Source organism: Sarcophilus harrisii, chromosome 2 (assembly GCF_902635505.1).
Source record: "Sarcophilus harrisii chromosome 2, mSarHar1.11, whole genome shotgun sequence".
NCBI classification, from domain to species: Eukaryota; Metazoa; Chordata; class Mammalia; order Dasyuromorphia; family Dasyuridae; genus Sarcophilus; species Sarcophilus harrisii.
The window spans coordinates 522,759,935-522,777,149 of record NC_045427.1 but is presented as its reverse complement, the minus strand read 5'-3'; the positions used below and the strand labels follow the sequence as shown (position 1 = coordinate 522,777,149).

The following is a 17,215-nucleotide window of genomic DNA, read 5'->3' as shown; positions in this document are numbered from 1 at the left end:
AGCTAATATTTATTTTCAGTCTCCACATATTGAAATGGAAAACATTTTATTTGTAATCTTTTGTATTTACAATGTACATTTTCATTAAAATTACTCATAACACAAAAGATGGTAAGTATCTGACAATGAAAATGATAGGGTTTTTCATCATTTCAACCAGATATTATTGGAGAAACTGGACAGAGAGACCTAGATCCTTATTGTAATCAATGGGAAGCATAAGAGAAATGAAATTTTTGGAATCTCTTTGGACACACGATAGTTTCAGGATAAAAGTAAAATATATTATCTTCATTCATCATCATATTTTTTTTTTCTTGGAGCTAAAGCAATTGGTAGTTTAAGAAAAATAATTCCTAAATTTGTTGCCTTACCTGCACAAGGGATTTGAAAGTTTGGAAGGGAGCTTTTGAATTTTTGCAACCTGACTTCCATTTTCTTAGGTATATGCTGTGGGGTTTGCTTTCTCTTGGGGCCATGCATTCAGAGTTTGTAGAAAGAAAAGGAAGAGGAAAAATACTGCTATGTCTCCATCAAACACTAAGTTTTCTATTTTATGACTACCCTTGTGCTAGGTACAATGATTGATTTTCTGGTTTCTGACATAAAACCCGTCTATAAAGCGTGTAAAGAATATTTTAAAGGGCCCTCACTCTGCTATGGAATAATTGTACTCATTTCTGATGGACTGCCGTGGGACAAGGCAAACAAATCTCATTAGTTTCATACTACTCATTAAAAAAGACTGTACCCTCCAGAATAGGGTAAAAAGGATCATATTGCAAGATTAAGAGTCTACTAAATTGTTAAATAACAGTCCTTAGATCTCTATATCTTCCTCAATTCCTGGGTGGTTCTCATACAACAGGCCTCATTAAGAATACGTTAGTGTTCAGTGGGATCAGATGTCCAAGCCCTGTGGAGAATGGGAAATTACTCCTGAGTCTTCCTAGAAAGAAGTCCTACTGGTCAGCAGAACCCCTTCAGCTTTGTATAGGCAGCCAAGTGAGGAGGAAGCAGCAAAAAGGAAGTCTTAGGAATCAAATATGTGAGGGGCCCATGTGGGGAATTATCCTAAATATAGGCTTCTGCAACTAGATTCCTGTTACTGTTAAAACTCTGATGGAAAAAAAAATGAGGGGACAAGCCCTTCAGAAAGAACTTTGTGAAGTGGAATAACTATATTTAGTTGGTACACTCAAGAAAATGCTCACAGATGTATTAACTGACTGTAGTCCATGAATACAAAGGACATTCATATTTCTGATGGATGTGTTTGTTGTAGATAGATCTTCCCCTCCCTAAAGCAAAATGACATATGACATCTGGCTGTGGTCATAAAAATCTACCAATTCTTTGCTTTTGCTTTTTCCTTAAGATCCAAAGATAATTTCAGTATCCTCTGATATCATTTCTGCTCTGGTGTGGAAAACAGCAATAGTACATTACAGCCTCTCCCTCTACCCTGTTCTGCTGTTTGAACAATTCTTTTTGTTTTTGGTTTTGTTCGGAATATTTGATTTCAGTGTAAGAAACTGATGTTGAGGAAACCCTCTGCCAATGCAAGCACTCTGAAGTCCTAGAGGGTTATCTGAGGGGTACTTACTCCTCTGGCTCAACAACTTATTTGTATCAGATGCAAAATCGAAACAGCAATCATCCTACCTGATGCCAGCTTTCTATTATCCTAATAATCTCTTTCTAGAGTCCAAGTATATGTCTATTTCTTAAATCTGAAAAACATAAAACATCACTGTCTTACCAAAAAGCATCCTGGGTAGGGCTGTACTTAGCTAATTTTTAGTTTTTAGGAGCTTAGAAAATGCCTTTAAGTAACTGAATACTCAGAACTTTACATGAAAATTTGCAAGCAATCTAAAATCTCTAGGTTGAATACTACTGTCCATCCCAAGTTCATCTCTCCCCTCCCACATACAAAAGCATTTAGATCTTGACCATCATTGTCAAAACCCAAGATCAGCATCTCTGACTCAGTGATTCACTCTGAAAAGTCAAGATTCTCCAATTAATTAGTATGCAGACATTAACGTCCAAGATCAACCCTGATTTAAATGCCTTTCGCATAAGAGTGTATAACTTTTCTTGCCCCAGGTCTTCTCTTTGCAATAATACGTGAAAATGTTTTGCCATTGTTTAAAAGGAGTGAATTGGAAGACAACTCTCCTAACCAGAAGGAAAATTATTTCCACAAACCAAACTTTGAAAGTGAACATTCATTTTAGCTTAGCAGAAATACAGGGGAAAAAGAACTGGCTCTGAAGTCAGAGGACCTGAGTTCCAATCCTACTAAAAACTATTACTACCTGGGTAACTTTGTACAATTCACTTCATTTCCCTGGGCCTCAGTTACCTGACCTGTCAAATTAGGGGATGGAACTAAATGGTCTAGGTCTATGATATGGGACTAGATCTATGATAATAAGAGGCTTGTAGACCTTACAAGTGAGCTTTAAAGAACAAATACATTCCCTAACAATACATTCTTTGTCGTGAGATTTAAAGGTTATGAAAATGAGAGTTGTTAGTGATTATGGTTGGATCTATCTTCTGCCTTTTATAGGACTTTAATTTTAATACTTTTGAATTCTATGCAGGTAATTAAGGGGAAAGGTAGTAAAAAGAGAGAGAGAGAGAGAGAGAGAGAGAGAGAGAGAGAGAGAGAGAGAAAATCTAATTACTCTATTATTATTCTATTTTTAAAAATAGATGGCAAGAGCATAGCATGATATGTAAGTCCTTGATACATGGCCTAGTGACCCTATACAATTATCCTTAAGGTATTGGAGAGATTCCTTAGCAGAACGTGGTTGGGCTAATCTAGCTAACCAGCTCTGCTCCTGAGAATCCAGATCATTTCAGTGTCTTGCCTTGAGTGACCAAATGGCTCAGCATTCGTTCTTCCTGATAGGAAAACTCTTCCTATTGAAGGTACAAAGAATGAAAAACATAAGGGGATGACCTAAGTCAAATAAAAATAACAAGACCAGTGGGAGTGTTGGGTTGGTGTGCTCTGGAGAACGCCTGGTGGCTCCAGATTGTCCCAGGCAAAGGAGCTTTCCTTGGATGAGGGACTCAAAGGAGGTCGAGAGTTCTCAGGGATTGATATCAGCCTCCTTCTTGACAGCAGGTTTGTAAATCACTCCTTTGTTTTCTTCTTTCTTGCTGCTGGAATGAGGAAAAAACACAAGTCAGTTGAGGGAAGAGCACCAAGTGCGGGGCTGCTATAGCATCCTGGGGGAGGCAAGGCCCTTGGGACTTTCTCCAGTTCATGACTGGGATGGCTAAGCTTGGGATAGGATGCCTTAAAAAGGGTCAAGCCCACTCTTTACTACTTATAGGCCTGATCATTCTCTCTTGTCAGAGAGTTAGCATGACTCAGTATAAGTGTCAGATTTATAGTCAGAAGTCTAGGTCATTTTCACTTGAGAGAGCATGAGTTAGGAAGGGAGTTCAACTCCTGACTCTATCCCTTACTACTACTGTAACATTGGATGCATCACCAAGTCTCTGGATGTTGGTTCCTCATCTGAAGAATGAGGGATTTGACTGGATGAATCTGGAATTCTTTCTAGACTTAAATCTATAATCTTATTTTTAAAATCTATATTTGTTTATGAAGATGCTCCCCTCGTCTCATTCTATACCTAATCTTCATTGGACTTCACAGGCTTTCTGACATATGTTCTAGCTAGGCTTTGGGGTATAAGTAGCATCAATGGAGAAATGGAATCTGTTTTTAGCCTTTCCACAGTATTGGAGCAGGATGACACCAAACTAACTCACCTCTTCTTTCGTCGGAGAAGCCAAATTGATAGTGCAAGGATGACCGAAACACCTAAAACACCAGCTATTGCCACAGAGAGGATGACTCCTGGTGATGAGAGAATCAACACAGCATTTAAACCTTGACCTTCCTTTCCCCGCTACTTAATCTTATTGTAAATAGATATGAAGGTGAATCACAATTGTAAAATCACTCACTGTTAGAGAAATAAATTGGGAAAATAATATCTGATTCCAGTGCCTCATCTTGGCAGGACAAAATTAGATATCCTCCAATGAGGCATTTGAAAGGAGACAGCTACAAACAAGGATACTACAGAATTATGTGAATATATATATTTTTTACTTTGGCAAATTTATATGCCAAATTCGATAATATTCTTCAATTTTCATGTCTGATTATTAATAGAAATTACAAAGCAGAATTTTAGGCATCCATAGAACAAGAAGCAGCCCATTCCCAAGGTTATACACCCAATCAACAATTTTTCTTTGGCTCACCCAACCTTCACCAGCACATCTTTAGGAGATGGCTTCATATCCTGGCCAATAGTGAGCCTAGGAGAGAGACTTGTTGGAAATATACTATTGATTAAAATTTTCATTAAGGGAATGTCTGATTGTTAAGTTCATTTCAATTTAAAATGCAGGAATTACTCCACATATAAGACCCATTGCAAAGACATGGAAAGTACCCATAGCGACAGCACAAAAAAAGCAAGGAAAGAAAAATCAGTTACCACAGGCACAAATCACAAACAGAATCACAAAGATCACTCTGCTGGAACATGCACAGCTGGCTAGCCAGCCACATACCCATACTCAGTCCTGCGTAGGAAAAGTCTTGCTCTTAAAAAAGGAGGGAAAAAAAAAGTGGAAATTAACCCAGAATCAAGTCTTTTCTGATTGGACTCCATGTGTTGAATCAGGCTCTATCCCATCTGATTTTGTGGAGGTCCTGAGGTTATGCAGGTCTCCTAGGAATGTTTAAACTTAGAGACAGGTTTACCACTGGTAGGGATAAATTCTCTTCCAGGAAAAGAAGAGAGGTTGTCATTCTTTCTAGAGACCCCACAAGCATTCCTATCTATTGAGAAATTGCTATATTACCTTGTTAGAACTATTCTTCAGAGGAACTTCCCTGCTACTGTCATAAATAGTGCTGCCAGAGAAGGAAAGAGAGATGCTTGCTTGAGATATAAGAAGGGCTATGTTAGAAGCAGGCTAACTTGGGAAGGTCAGTTGTTTACTCTGGGTTCAACTCCTGGGCTTTTATTTTCTGCTTTCTTGAGATTTTTACACTTTCTTCCTTGGCAATTTCATCTACACCTAAGGCCTCATTGATCACTTTTAGATAGATGACTACAATGTCTGCACCCCTTTCCCTTCTATTCAGTTCTTACCCTGAATTAGGAGTTAAATGGAGAGTCAGAAAGGTCAGACTGTGACCCTAAGCAAACTATTTTTTCCTCTAGGGAGCTGTTTCCTCATCCATTAATTGAGGAGATCTAACTATGATGCCCAAGGTCCCTTCCAGTTTTAAATAATCGATCCTATGACATTTCTAAGTGTGGTTCTGTTGATACCTCAAACTCAAAATTTCTCCCAATGGAACTCATCTCTTTCCCCAAACCTCTGCAGAGGACCTGTGTTCAAATCCTACTTTAGATGCTTATCCTTCATATCAACTTGGGCAAATCATTTAGCTTCCCCAAGCCTCTTTCCTCATTTATAAAACCTCTACATCTATGATCCTTTCATCCTTTCTCCCATAGCTGCTTTTTTCTTTTGGTGGTACTATTACTCTTCAAACCAATAAGTTTTGAAACTTTAGCTCTCCCCATATTCTTCTCTCCTTCACATCTAGTCAGTTGACAAATTCTGCTTATTTTGGCTCTGAAATTTCTTTCATAAACCCCCTGGACTCTCTCCACTTCCATGATCACTACCCTTGGTTAGGATCTTATCACCTTTCTCCTGGGTTACTGCGATGACTTTCATGTCTCCCTACCTTCAGCCTCTCCAGAATTGCAATCCTCCATAAGAATTACCTAACACTTGGAGGATTTTCCTAGTCTTTTTTTTTTTTTTTTTTTTTTTTTAAGATTTTATGGATAGAGTATAGCGCCTGAATAATCTATCTATCATCACTATGGCCAACCCACCTCATTTCTTTTTATACATTTCCTAGATTATATATTTATGCCACTTCTTTCATGCAAGTCATTGTTAATATATGCTGCAGCCTAGTTATGCCCACCATAAACCTCCTGACCCATTAAAGAAAGAAGAGACAAGCATTTATTCTGTGTCTACCACATCCTTATGCTAAGTATTTTACAAATATTATTTCATTTGATCCTCATAGCAACCCTAGGACACAGGTGCTATTATTCTCCCCATTTTACAGCTGAGGGAACTACAGCAGACAGGTTAAGTGATTCGCCCCAATGTCATACAACTAGTGTCTGAAATTTAAATTCAAGTCTTTTTGTCTCAAAGGCCAGTACTATGTGCCATACTGCCTTGAGAAGAAACAATATTCATTCTTAGCTTTCAAGGTTCTAGACAAATCTGAGAGGTGTTCATTGACTTTGGATTCAATTATATACATAAATTACTTTCATCTTTCCCGTGGCCTAACCGAACCTCTGAAAATTGTGACTTTTCCCTGAAAACTTTTTGTTATGAGCTGAAAAATCCCAAAGGGTCATATTTCTCTTCTTTCTGAAGCAAGATATTAAAATGAACACTCAAAATGATATGGATCCCATTAGTGAGGATCCCTGAAGTAGACTGATTATTAATCCAAGTAGGAAGCAGTTCTGTCTATTGCTAGATCATGGTCATAAAACACCTAAAGCAATTCTAATTCCTCCCATCATACTCAATTAAGCTCTGAAACAATGTCACATCTACTTAAGAAAGTCAATAAACATTTATCAAACAGATAATACATGCAAGGCCCTGGAAGAAGGAGCTTCCTCCTTTTTCTTGCCAAGGCTGGAGTCCGACTACATTGAATCTTTACTATAAAGCTGTATCTCCTTTAATCCACATATTCTCTCTTGTTCTGTTATTCTATTTGATCTCCTGCTTAATCTGTCTTCCTCTAGCCCAGCTTTTGACTTTTCATTATGATAAGCAGAGATACTGGAGAGAAATGGCCTGGAAATAAGTCACTTATCAATCTAAGAGGCCATCTGCCTATGTTTACCATTCACTCTACATCTGCCATAGATAATACTTTGGTGAACAGGCAAGAGAGAGTTGGCTCCTTTGCTCAGATCCACTGCTCCCAGTAGTTCTTCCCATGCCCAGACACAAGGACTTCATTGTGGCTTTAAGAAATGCTGTTCCTTATGGGAAGGCTTTATACTATTTATATAACCTGCACTCTGATCCTCTGTAGCTTGTAGCATTGAAATAGTATAATTTGGGTTTTAGATGTGTTTTAAGGTATCCAGAGGTTTCTAATCATAAGGCATTGGGTGGAAAAACTTTACTTGTGGTTTAAAATTTCCCATTTTTTGGATGAAATAGCCCTTGTGCTTTGTTCCTGGATCCCAGGATATGTATTATTGCCAACCCTTTTCTCTCTGCATAAGACAATTTTGGCAACTTTGACTGTTTGACCAAGCCTTCTAAGCTAGAGAATTTCTAAAGCTGTCAATCTAATAATCACTTAGATACCACGAAAAGTACAACACACAGCTAAGAAATCCCAGTCTTGGCCTAACAACATGATTTCCATCCTGTTACCATGGGGGCATTTAATAATCCCTTTTTGAAACTGAACTACTGGAAGATGATGGAATTTTCCTTAAGAACACATACTCAAACTTCATGGCTTATCAAGAAGAAAAATGCAGCTTTATTGATCCTCCATATAAGGATCTTTACCTTCAAGAGATATAATCAAACAGCTGGCAAAGAAGATAGAATGCTGGTGGTGGAGTAAAGAGAATTTGAGTTCAAGTCCTTCCCCAAATACTTTTTAGCTGTGTAACCCTGGGCAAACTACTTAACTTTTCTTTGTTTCCATTTTCCCCTTTGGAAAATAGGGATAGTAATGGCATCTATTTCCCAGGATTATTTTGAGGATCAAATGAAATAATATTTATGAAGCATTTTGCAACCTTAGAGCATTTTATAAAAGCAAACTATTATAATTAATAGTATTAATACTATTACTACTATCACTACTAATACTACTATTACTATTACTACTACTACTACTACTACTACTACTACTACTACCACCACCACTATTGCTACTATGCAGCATTTGTTTATAATGCCAAACAAAGCTGCCCAACCTTAGCCTACAGGAAGGATTCAGAATGTTATGTCCCAGAGAAAATACAAGCAATATCGATAGAAAGACAGAACTAAAACACATTGATTTTCAAATTGTAGTAATGTTTTCTCCCTCCCCAAGCTCAAAGCTAAGCAATATTAGCAGGAATCTGTATGCAGGAATGGTGCTAAATCATTTCCTGTCAAAAACTTTAACTTAGAAGACAAATCTGTGACTCTAACACTTTGGCCCCCTCTAAGAATCCAAAAAGCAAGGAGAAGAGACAAGCAGTTTTCTTTGAGGGAAATAGAATAACTGGAAGAAAAAGAAGAGCTAGTTCACTTTTATCATTTATGAAATTAGGGAGTTTGAAAAGGAAAAAATGCTTTCAACTCAACAGAAGGTAGAGTTGTTTCATCAAAGATCAATGTCTTGCAGTAAGGTGGGAGAGTTGAGTCTGAGTAATCTTAAAGGGTACAAGGTACAACAAAGACAGGAACATATAATACACAAAAAAGGAAAGCTGTACAGTGAAAAATATATGACCAACTTCAGAAAAGCTGCAAATTCAAGCAAGCTGCAGAATACTTTTAAGTAGGATGACTGGGCCCACCACTTCTCACAAGAGCACACTGCTCACTGCTCTTAAAACTGTCTCCATGGTTACAAGAGCGGAGTTCTTCCACTGGCATCTTGCTGGACCAAGAGAAACTGGTGAATTGGTTTTTAAGGATCTTCTACAGTTCCTAAGTACAAGCACAGAAAAATCCAAAAGGAGGGACACGCACCTCATTTATACAGCTTGTGGTTCCTGGATCAATCTGGCATTCTCTAAGAAGAGCTGGTATTTGATTTAAAGGTAAAATATGTTCTTTTCTTTTCAGAGAAATGTTAAGAACCTTCTGCAGATAATGTGTGACATAATGATGATAGGATATGATGAAAGAGACAGCATAATTCTCAGTGACTTCACAGAATTGAATGAACTGAAGTTTGAGATGTAAACATACCTTTTGCCAACTGAGTCTGCAAAATCTTTGGAGAAATACACTAAATATAAAACCATAGCTACCAAATACCTGAAAACATTGATTCTCTTTTTGGATGAGTTTTTACCAAAGAACTAAATTCATTTTCCCCCCTGAGGCAATTGAGGTTAAGTGACTTGCCCAGGGTCACACAGGTAGAAAGTGTTAAGTGTCTGAGATCAAAAAAAAAAAAAAAAAAAAAAAAGTGTCTGAGATCAAATTTGAACTCAGATCCTCCTGACTTCAGGGCTGGTGCTCGATCCACTGTGCTACCTAGTTGTCCCCAGAACTAAATTCATCTTAAAGAAAATTAGACTGGGTGAATATGGAACACACAGAATAAAAATAACTTTAGAGTTTATAACATAGAGTTCCTTTACCATAATTCTTCTGTGATGCCCTATTTGATTCTGGCATCTTGAAGGTCATGTGAAGGCCAAAATGGCAAAGCTTTGAAAATGGAATCATACTAGATTGTATGTCTGCCATTTATAGGACCAAGTTTGCTAACTTTGGAGAGGTTCATCACATAATACTGACCATCTGTTAAATTTTCCTGTGCTGCAAGAATTCAGGAAGAATGAGACATATATAAATTGTAAATTGCATCATTGGAGGAATACTTCCATTGATGAGGGCATCAGTAGTGACAAATTGAAAATTTTGCTACTTTTCAGGTAAACCACTCTATAGCATGCTCTGTCAAAAAGATTCCTAACTCAGTTCCAGACTAACTCATTTGCTTCCAGATTTTAGGAAAAAAAAACTTCTAAAAAATTCTCCCCATGGGAAATTTTTATTTTAAAGAGTGAATGCTATGGTATTCTGTGGGATTTAGTTCAAACTAGGAGTTCTCCAGAATTCACTGCAAGCTTTGGTCCCTGGTCAATGAACTCTACAGATACCAAGGATGTTTGTGATGGGAAGATTGATGGATGGCAGCATTAGTCTCCCCCCACCCCCATCCATTTTCCAAATCAAATCAACAGTAAGACATTATAAGGTAAGTAGGAAAAAAATCTCAAATCTGTAAATCCAATAAAAGAGGATTATGTAAATTTGAGAGTTTTATGGAGTTTCCACCTATTTAGATCTTTAATTTTTCTAAAGAAATTGGTCTTCTTAACACCATTAGTGAATTAATACTCTTACAAATCAACACTTACATAAAGCTAAAGTTTGAATATTGAACACTGAAAAATGTTGCATTTAAGATCAAACACGGGGTCAAACTATGGCTGCGGGCCAGATGCAGCATCTAAGGACATTTATCCCCCTTACCCAGGGCTATGAAGTTTCTTTATTTAAAGACCCACAAAACAAAGTTTTTGTTTTTACTATAGTCCGGCCCTCCAACAGTCTGAGGGACAGTGAACTGGCCCCCTATTTAAAAAGTTTGAGGACCCCTGAAATTTCATTAGAGAGTAGGATGGCTCCTGGAATTTACTCTACCCTGCAATGTTTACCCACCTATCTGTGCTTCTCAAGCCCTACTTTGACAATCCAGTGCAGGATTGCCTTGTTGGCAAGTGAATAGCCTTCACAGGAAATCTTCACTTTAGGTGAGTTTCATTTTCCTGGCAGTGCTGGTATGCATAATAGGTGCACAGGCAATAAATGTATCATTCATTTAAATGAAGTGATTTTTCCTTTGCTTTTGTCCAGTGCTCCCTGTTTTTGGACACCCTGTTTCCTGGTCTACGTGTTTGCAATGTGATGACTTTAACTTCGTAGATCAAGGCCTTTGAAGCAGATCCCAACCTCTGTCTAATTTGTAATTTTAGAGGGTTAACTGAGGCTTAGGTGTCTTGTCCACAGCCACACAGCTAATGAGTTTCAGAGATGGGATTGGAGCCCAGGTATTATTAACTCCAGGTAAAGTCAAAAAGATATATGTTTTTAATCTGTCATACCATACTATTCTCCAATTTGAACTAATTCAGAAAAAAATTTTGATGCACTAATTACCATTAAGTCTTCTTTATTTTCAAATAATGAAGCCTCAAGACACCACAGGTAAAATACAATAACATCAATTAAGATGGTTAAGTTCCCCAACAATTCCAAAATTAGCCATCTTAGCTTTTTTAGGTTCTCTGGGGAGTTTTATGCTGTTAGGTTTTTAAGGAATTGCAAGATTGGTTAGGGCTAAGCAAGATTTACTAATTTTTACTAGGGTCAAGCTGAAAACTAGTTCACCAAGAAACCATCTTTCACCTCATTCTCATTCTCCACAAATATTTAATCCCTGAGAGCTGTGTTGAGAATGATTCCTTTTATAGCAAGGTTTTATGGCTTTTATCATAAACTCCAGAACACCAAAGTCCATTGAATAATTTGGGCATTAATGTTCTAATTGTTGTTTCATAGATTTGGCTTTAGGAAGGAATGGGTTCACATGCCTTACATCTCTGGAGCAATAGTGTGATTTGACTGGGCTCTAGTTTTAGCTGTAGATTGTCTACCCAGGAAGCAAGCTTATGGTTATAGAAACTATTGGACCCACTCAGTCAAGTAAACACCTATTTAACATTTTACCTACTCCTGACCTATGAAAACATAGCATGATATTGCTGGTTTTTTAAAGCTAAGAGTTATTTGCTTTGATTACCATTTTTTATTTAGATCCAATGTTGTCTTTGGTGTAAAGAGTCTCCAATGGAATTTGGCCAAAGAATTGAACACTGAATCTCCCATTAAGAAGCAAATAGCATGTTCATTCCCTGCCACTTTTCTCATTTCTATACCGTAAATAATAGGGTTTTTTTATTTAAAAAATCTGATTCTAAATGAGAGCCAAAGAAGACAAAGCATATACCTTTCTAAGGACCCTACCTTTACAAACACAAATCTTATTTCCTTTTTTTCAAGTCCTATAGCTTACTAATGCCTTAGGGAAAGAATACTTTTCCAGAGCAAAGAAAACACCTAATATGATTTCTATCTCAAAAAGATATTGTCTATAAGCAGGAAAGGATTTGGTAGAAAAGATATAAATAATAAAATGGGAAAGGAAAATTAGTTAGAATAATAGAAAATTTTAAATACCCTGAAATTGGGTTCTATGCTTTTAGAATTATTATCTTTATCATTATTATTGTTATTATTATTTCTGATCTAGACTAGGTAATTCCTGATTATGAAGAACTTAGTGCAGAAATTCCCTCCACTGATATAATCGATTAGTCTGTAATTTATAATCTTAGAGGGTTACCTAGATTTCTGTAAAGTTGTGATTTGCTTATAATCACATAACCAGTTTGAGTCAGGCAGAAATCGAACCCTATTCTCCTTGATCTCAAGATCAGTCCTCTATCCTGTACACCATACTGTTTCTGTATTACTCATTTGTCTTAAGATTTTCTGGACCCCACAGTCCTGTCCAGTTAAATTTTTTAAAATTGCTTCAATCTTTTTTATTGTTATGAGCACCTAGCACAGTGTCTGGTACATAATAGAAACTTAGGAAATGCTTGTTGATTGATTGAATCATAAATGTTACCAGACTCTCAGTTTCATGGCACAGAAGTGTTAAGTTTCTGTTCATATCATGAAAAAATCTAAATTTTTTTCTACAATATTTGGTTGGTTCCTTATAGCTGAAAATTTCTTTAAATGAGTTCTGGGAAGCCAAATTAGAAACAAACCCTCTCCTCCTTTCCCAATTAAACTGTAGCTAGATTGTAAACTTCTGGAGGATAAGCACATCATGTCTTCTACTTCTGTATACTAAATTGAATTAAGAACAGAACTGGATATCTTGTGGGCCCTTGTTGAGTAATCAGTTTCTAACACTAGCACTTCAGGCTTTCTCCTACTAAGAATTAAGAAAAAAAAATTAACTATCCCTCTTCTAGAGACTAATAACTTTCATTCTAACTGTTTCTAGGGCTCATAGCTCACTCTTAATAATTTAAATGAATCTAATTATAACTTCAAAATAATTCTTGTTTTAATAATTCAGGCTGCTGATGAACTCTAATAATTTAAAATACATTTCTATAAGAAGATTTACACCATAAACCTCAAACTGTGTGGAAACTCGTTGTTGATGTTGGATTTAACTGCATTGGATAATAGGGAGACTCCTGAATATTAGCAGCTTCCAAAAGATCTTGAATTTAATATTTCTAATATTGCCTCTTGATAAATATTGGGAAAATAGCCTTTTCCCCAATTCTGTCTTTAAAAAGTGGAATACTGAGAGAATGAAGTATCTGACCAAGTTTCTACAATCCATCTTTTACTGTCCAAGATGGTCAGTTTCCATCCACAGAGAAAACCCAGTCTTGGTTTTCTGAAGCAGCATTCACAGCCAAGCTATGCACTAGCAAAACTGACAAAGCTTCAATGGGACATTCATTTTGCTGCTGTTCTGAAGAGCAAATCTGACTCCTTGGGCCTGGTGCCCCAAGGGCTTCCACCTCTGCCATAAAGCCACCAGCAGAACCAGAATAGGATACTAAAGCACTCTCTAGCATGCCCCACTAATCTGCCTACATTTGAAGCGATGACCTTAGACCTGGGTCTGGTCTAAGAAGATGGCTAATTTTTCTCAATACATCAATTCAGCATTACAGAGCAATGATTATTTTAGATGGCAAACCCAAAGTCCTGCAAGCTTTCTTCCGATCCTCTGTATTTGCCCTCATAGAATGTGCCTGCAATGTAAAATCAGGTTTCGATTGATAAATATCCACTTTGCCCACTCACAGGCAGTTCAACAAGGAAGACATCTCTAGGAGAGAAGTTTTCTAATAGTGACAAGGAAGATAAAGTATATTGGTTGAAGTACCTATTGCTAGTTCATAATAACTTAACCAGAATACTATTTCATCTAGCTTGGTATATTCTCCTATCTCAAGGGAGAATTTTGAGTTTTTATTAATTAAAAAGTGAATAATTTAAGTTCTAATATGCTCAAAAAGTTATCAAACTGTGCATACCCTTTGATCCAGCAGTGTTATTACTGGGATTATATCCCAAAGAGATTATAAAGAAGGGAAAGGGACCTGTATGTGCACGAATGTTTGTGGCAGCCCTTTTTGTAGTGGCTAAAAACTGGAAACTGAATGGATGTCCATCAGTTGGAGAATGGCTGAATAAATTGTGGTATATGAAAATTATGGAATATTACTGTTCTGTAAGAAATGACCAACAGGATGATTTCAGAAAGGCCTGGAGAGACTTACACGAACTGATGCTGAGTGAAATGAGCAGGACCAGGAGATCATTATATACTTCAACAACAATACTAGATGATGACCAGTTCTGATGGATCAGGCCATCCTCAGCAACGAGATCAACCAAATCATTTCTAATGGAGCAGTAATGAACTGAACTAGCTATGCCCAGAAAAAGAACTCTGGGAGATGACTAAAAACCATTACATTGAATTCCCAATCCCTATATTTATGCACACCTGCATTTTTGATTTCCTTCACAAGCTAATTGTACAATATTTCAGAGTCTGATTTCTTTTTGTACAGCAAAATAACGTTTTGGTCATGTATACTTATTGTGTATCTAATTTATATTTTAATATATTTAACATCTACTGGTCATCCTGCCATCTAGGGGAGGGGGTGGGGGGGTAAGAGGTGAAAAATTGGAACAAGAGGTTTGGCAGTTGTTAATGCTGTAAAGTTACCCATGTATATATCCTGTAAATAAAAGGCTATTAAATAAATAAAAAAAATAAAAATTAAAAAATTAAAAAGTGAATAATTTAAGTTCTAACACTTAAAGTTATTTAATGAAGTATGCAGTTGAAAAAAATGGAAAAGAAGTCATATCTCGGCAGGAGCTAATGCCAGGCAAATAAAGTCCTTTCAAGTTCCCAAAAGAACTCCAAACTCAGTTGTTGTGATGCACATTCAAGTTCTTAGGAACCATTAGTGTTGGTAGATGGAGCTTTCCAATGGAGGAACAAAGAGGATACTATAACTGCCTGAGGTTACAGAAATGAAAACTTAGGAGAACAGGACATAGGCACTCTGTCTGCCTTTAGGAAACAACAACAACAACAACAAAAATAGGTTTTCTCAATGTACCTTAAACAGAACAAAATATAATTGATTAAATAGAATTTATTTAGATAAATCCCAAAGTTCTTATTTTAGAACATTTTCCAAAAAATACTTTTTGACAAAAACCCTCATCTGTTCAATTTAACCCAAATGGTTAAATATTATCATCTCGCAGTCAAAGAAAAGACCATTGCCAAGTGAGAAATGCATTAAATCTGAAGCCTGTTCTGACAAAGGATCAATAGTGGCTTCTTTGTGTATTCTTGAAAACTCCAGTATTTCATAAAGTGTTGAAAGGTAAGTTGGACAGAAAATGAGATTTAAACATGAAAATTGTCCTGCTAATGATTCTGAAGTAAAGAGATTAGTTCTAATTATCTTCAATCAGAGAGGAGATGGCAAAAAGACATGTGAGCCCCAGGAAGACCTTACTTTCATAGCTTTAAGCACTAGGGCAGGGGGGATGGTTATAGATGGTAAAATCCATTTTAAGAGACAATGTGCAATTTTCAGTTGATGAATCACTTTATATGAGATACCTCCAACTAGAAAGAATACTTGTAGTGATTTTTGGGAGCAGTAACATAAAGCCCTTGTCTGTAACAGACAAATGGAAAATAGATTCTGACAAAAATTAACTTTAAAACCTAAGGTAGTATAAACAACATCCTTCAAAAAATATGTCCTCTGCCGTTGAACATCAGAGAAAGAACTTAATTCCATCATTATTCTCTCAGAAGCTGCAGGATGTGAGTCAGGGAGAGTAGGTCCAGAGAAGACGGGATTTTTAACCTGAGGTCCATAGACTTGTATTTTTCCTAATATTTTTATTAACTATATTTCAAAATAATTGGTTCCCTTTGTGATTTTGTGGATTCTTTTATTATGCATTGAAAAAATTATTCTGGAAAGTGTTTTACCAGATTGTCAAAAGTTGTCCAGGACATTAAAAAAAAAAAAGTTAAGAACTCTTGGGTTGTTTTTTTTTTTTTTTTTAATTTCTTTTCCATCAAACTTGGACACCATGGTTGGATGCTTAAAAGGAAAAACCAACTTCTCTTCATGATACCATCAGAAGTAAAAACTATTAAGCTTCTTTGAGTAGTGTATGTACATAGAAAGGAGTGCCAAGAAAATTTGGCAAAAGAGAAGCAAATGATGGGCTTTGTTGTTTTGGAGGGCCATACTAAATATGATTAACATCTTTACTATGGGAAAGCATTCAAGGTCTGTCAATAATTTAGCGCATGAACACAAATTGTGGAGAAGATGGTGGTAAATCTTAGCTGGTAGTGTCAGCAGCAAAAGGCCATATGGGGCTGAACAGAATATCTAATCAAAGTCAGCTTCTCTTTCACTGAGTATCTTGGGAATTAAAAGAATTCCTTGGGCAGAATTATAACTTCAAGGTTAGCTCTTGTACTGAGGGGCAAGTCTAGAAGAGCTCCATTCTGATTTAAGTTTGAAAGTCTTTCTGATTTAATAAGGGCCTAACGTCCTGAGTCCTTTTCTTGGAATTCCTGTTTTTTTTTTTTTTTTAAACTCTATTAACACCAGCTGGAAGGTGGGAAATTGAGAGAATGGATGGGAAAGCTTTCTAGTACCTCCCAAATTGTTTATTAGTATACCCAAGTCTTCTAAGTCACCCCCAATTTCCTTAGTTCAACTTCTAATGAGGTCAGACAGCTGTGAAAATAATAGGTTCTTTGTTTCCTGGGTGAGCAGAGGTCTCTCCATCATTCTCCCTTTCTTCCCTCCCCCACTGAGAAAGGACTGCATCCCCTTACCTTGGTGGAAGGAGACACGTACAAGCCTTTCATCAAACTTTTGCACTCTTCGGAAATTGTTGATCATTTCCAGAGGTGAGGGATCATCTATATGGGTGCAATACAGAGCTGTCTCCAGAGCCAGAAGCTGTGAAGGGGCAGAGACACACATTCTCAAATTATACTGCGACTACGAGGAAAAAGAACAGTGCTCAGGCTTTTCTTCTGTTGGGTGAAGCGTGATACCAGCCCCACTTATCTGTATATGGGTGTCTGCTTTCAAAGCTG

General features: G+C 36.9%; 1 protein-coding gene across 4 annotated transcripts in view; it reads right to left on the bottom strand.

Moving 5' to 3' along the window:
• Positions 1 to 888: 888 nt before the first annotated feature.
• CA12 (carbonic anhydrase 12) overlaps positions 889 to 17,215 on the bottom strand; it is a 70,746-nt gene continuing 54,419 nt past the window's right edge. Inside the window, exons 8-11 of one of the 4 annotated variants that reach the window (XM_031955425.1) lie at positions 16,949 to 17,075; positions 4,621 to 4,653; positions 3,805 to 3,892; positions 889 to 3,183 (exon numbers count right to left, since the gene is read on the bottom strand). In XM_031955425.1, coding sequence (XP_031811285.1) covers positions 3,114 to 3,183; positions 3,805 to 3,892; positions 4,621 to 4,653; positions 16,949 to 17,075 — 318 coding nt within the window. In that variant the 3' untranslated portion in view covers positions 889 to 3,113. Of the gene's footprint in view, positions 3,187 to 3,804; positions 3,893 to 4,620; positions 4,654 to 16,948; positions 17,076 to 17,215 lie in introns of all 4 variants that reach the window. The other 3 variants (XM_023497758.2, XM_031955427.1, XM_031955426.1) reach the window with 3 other exon arrangements.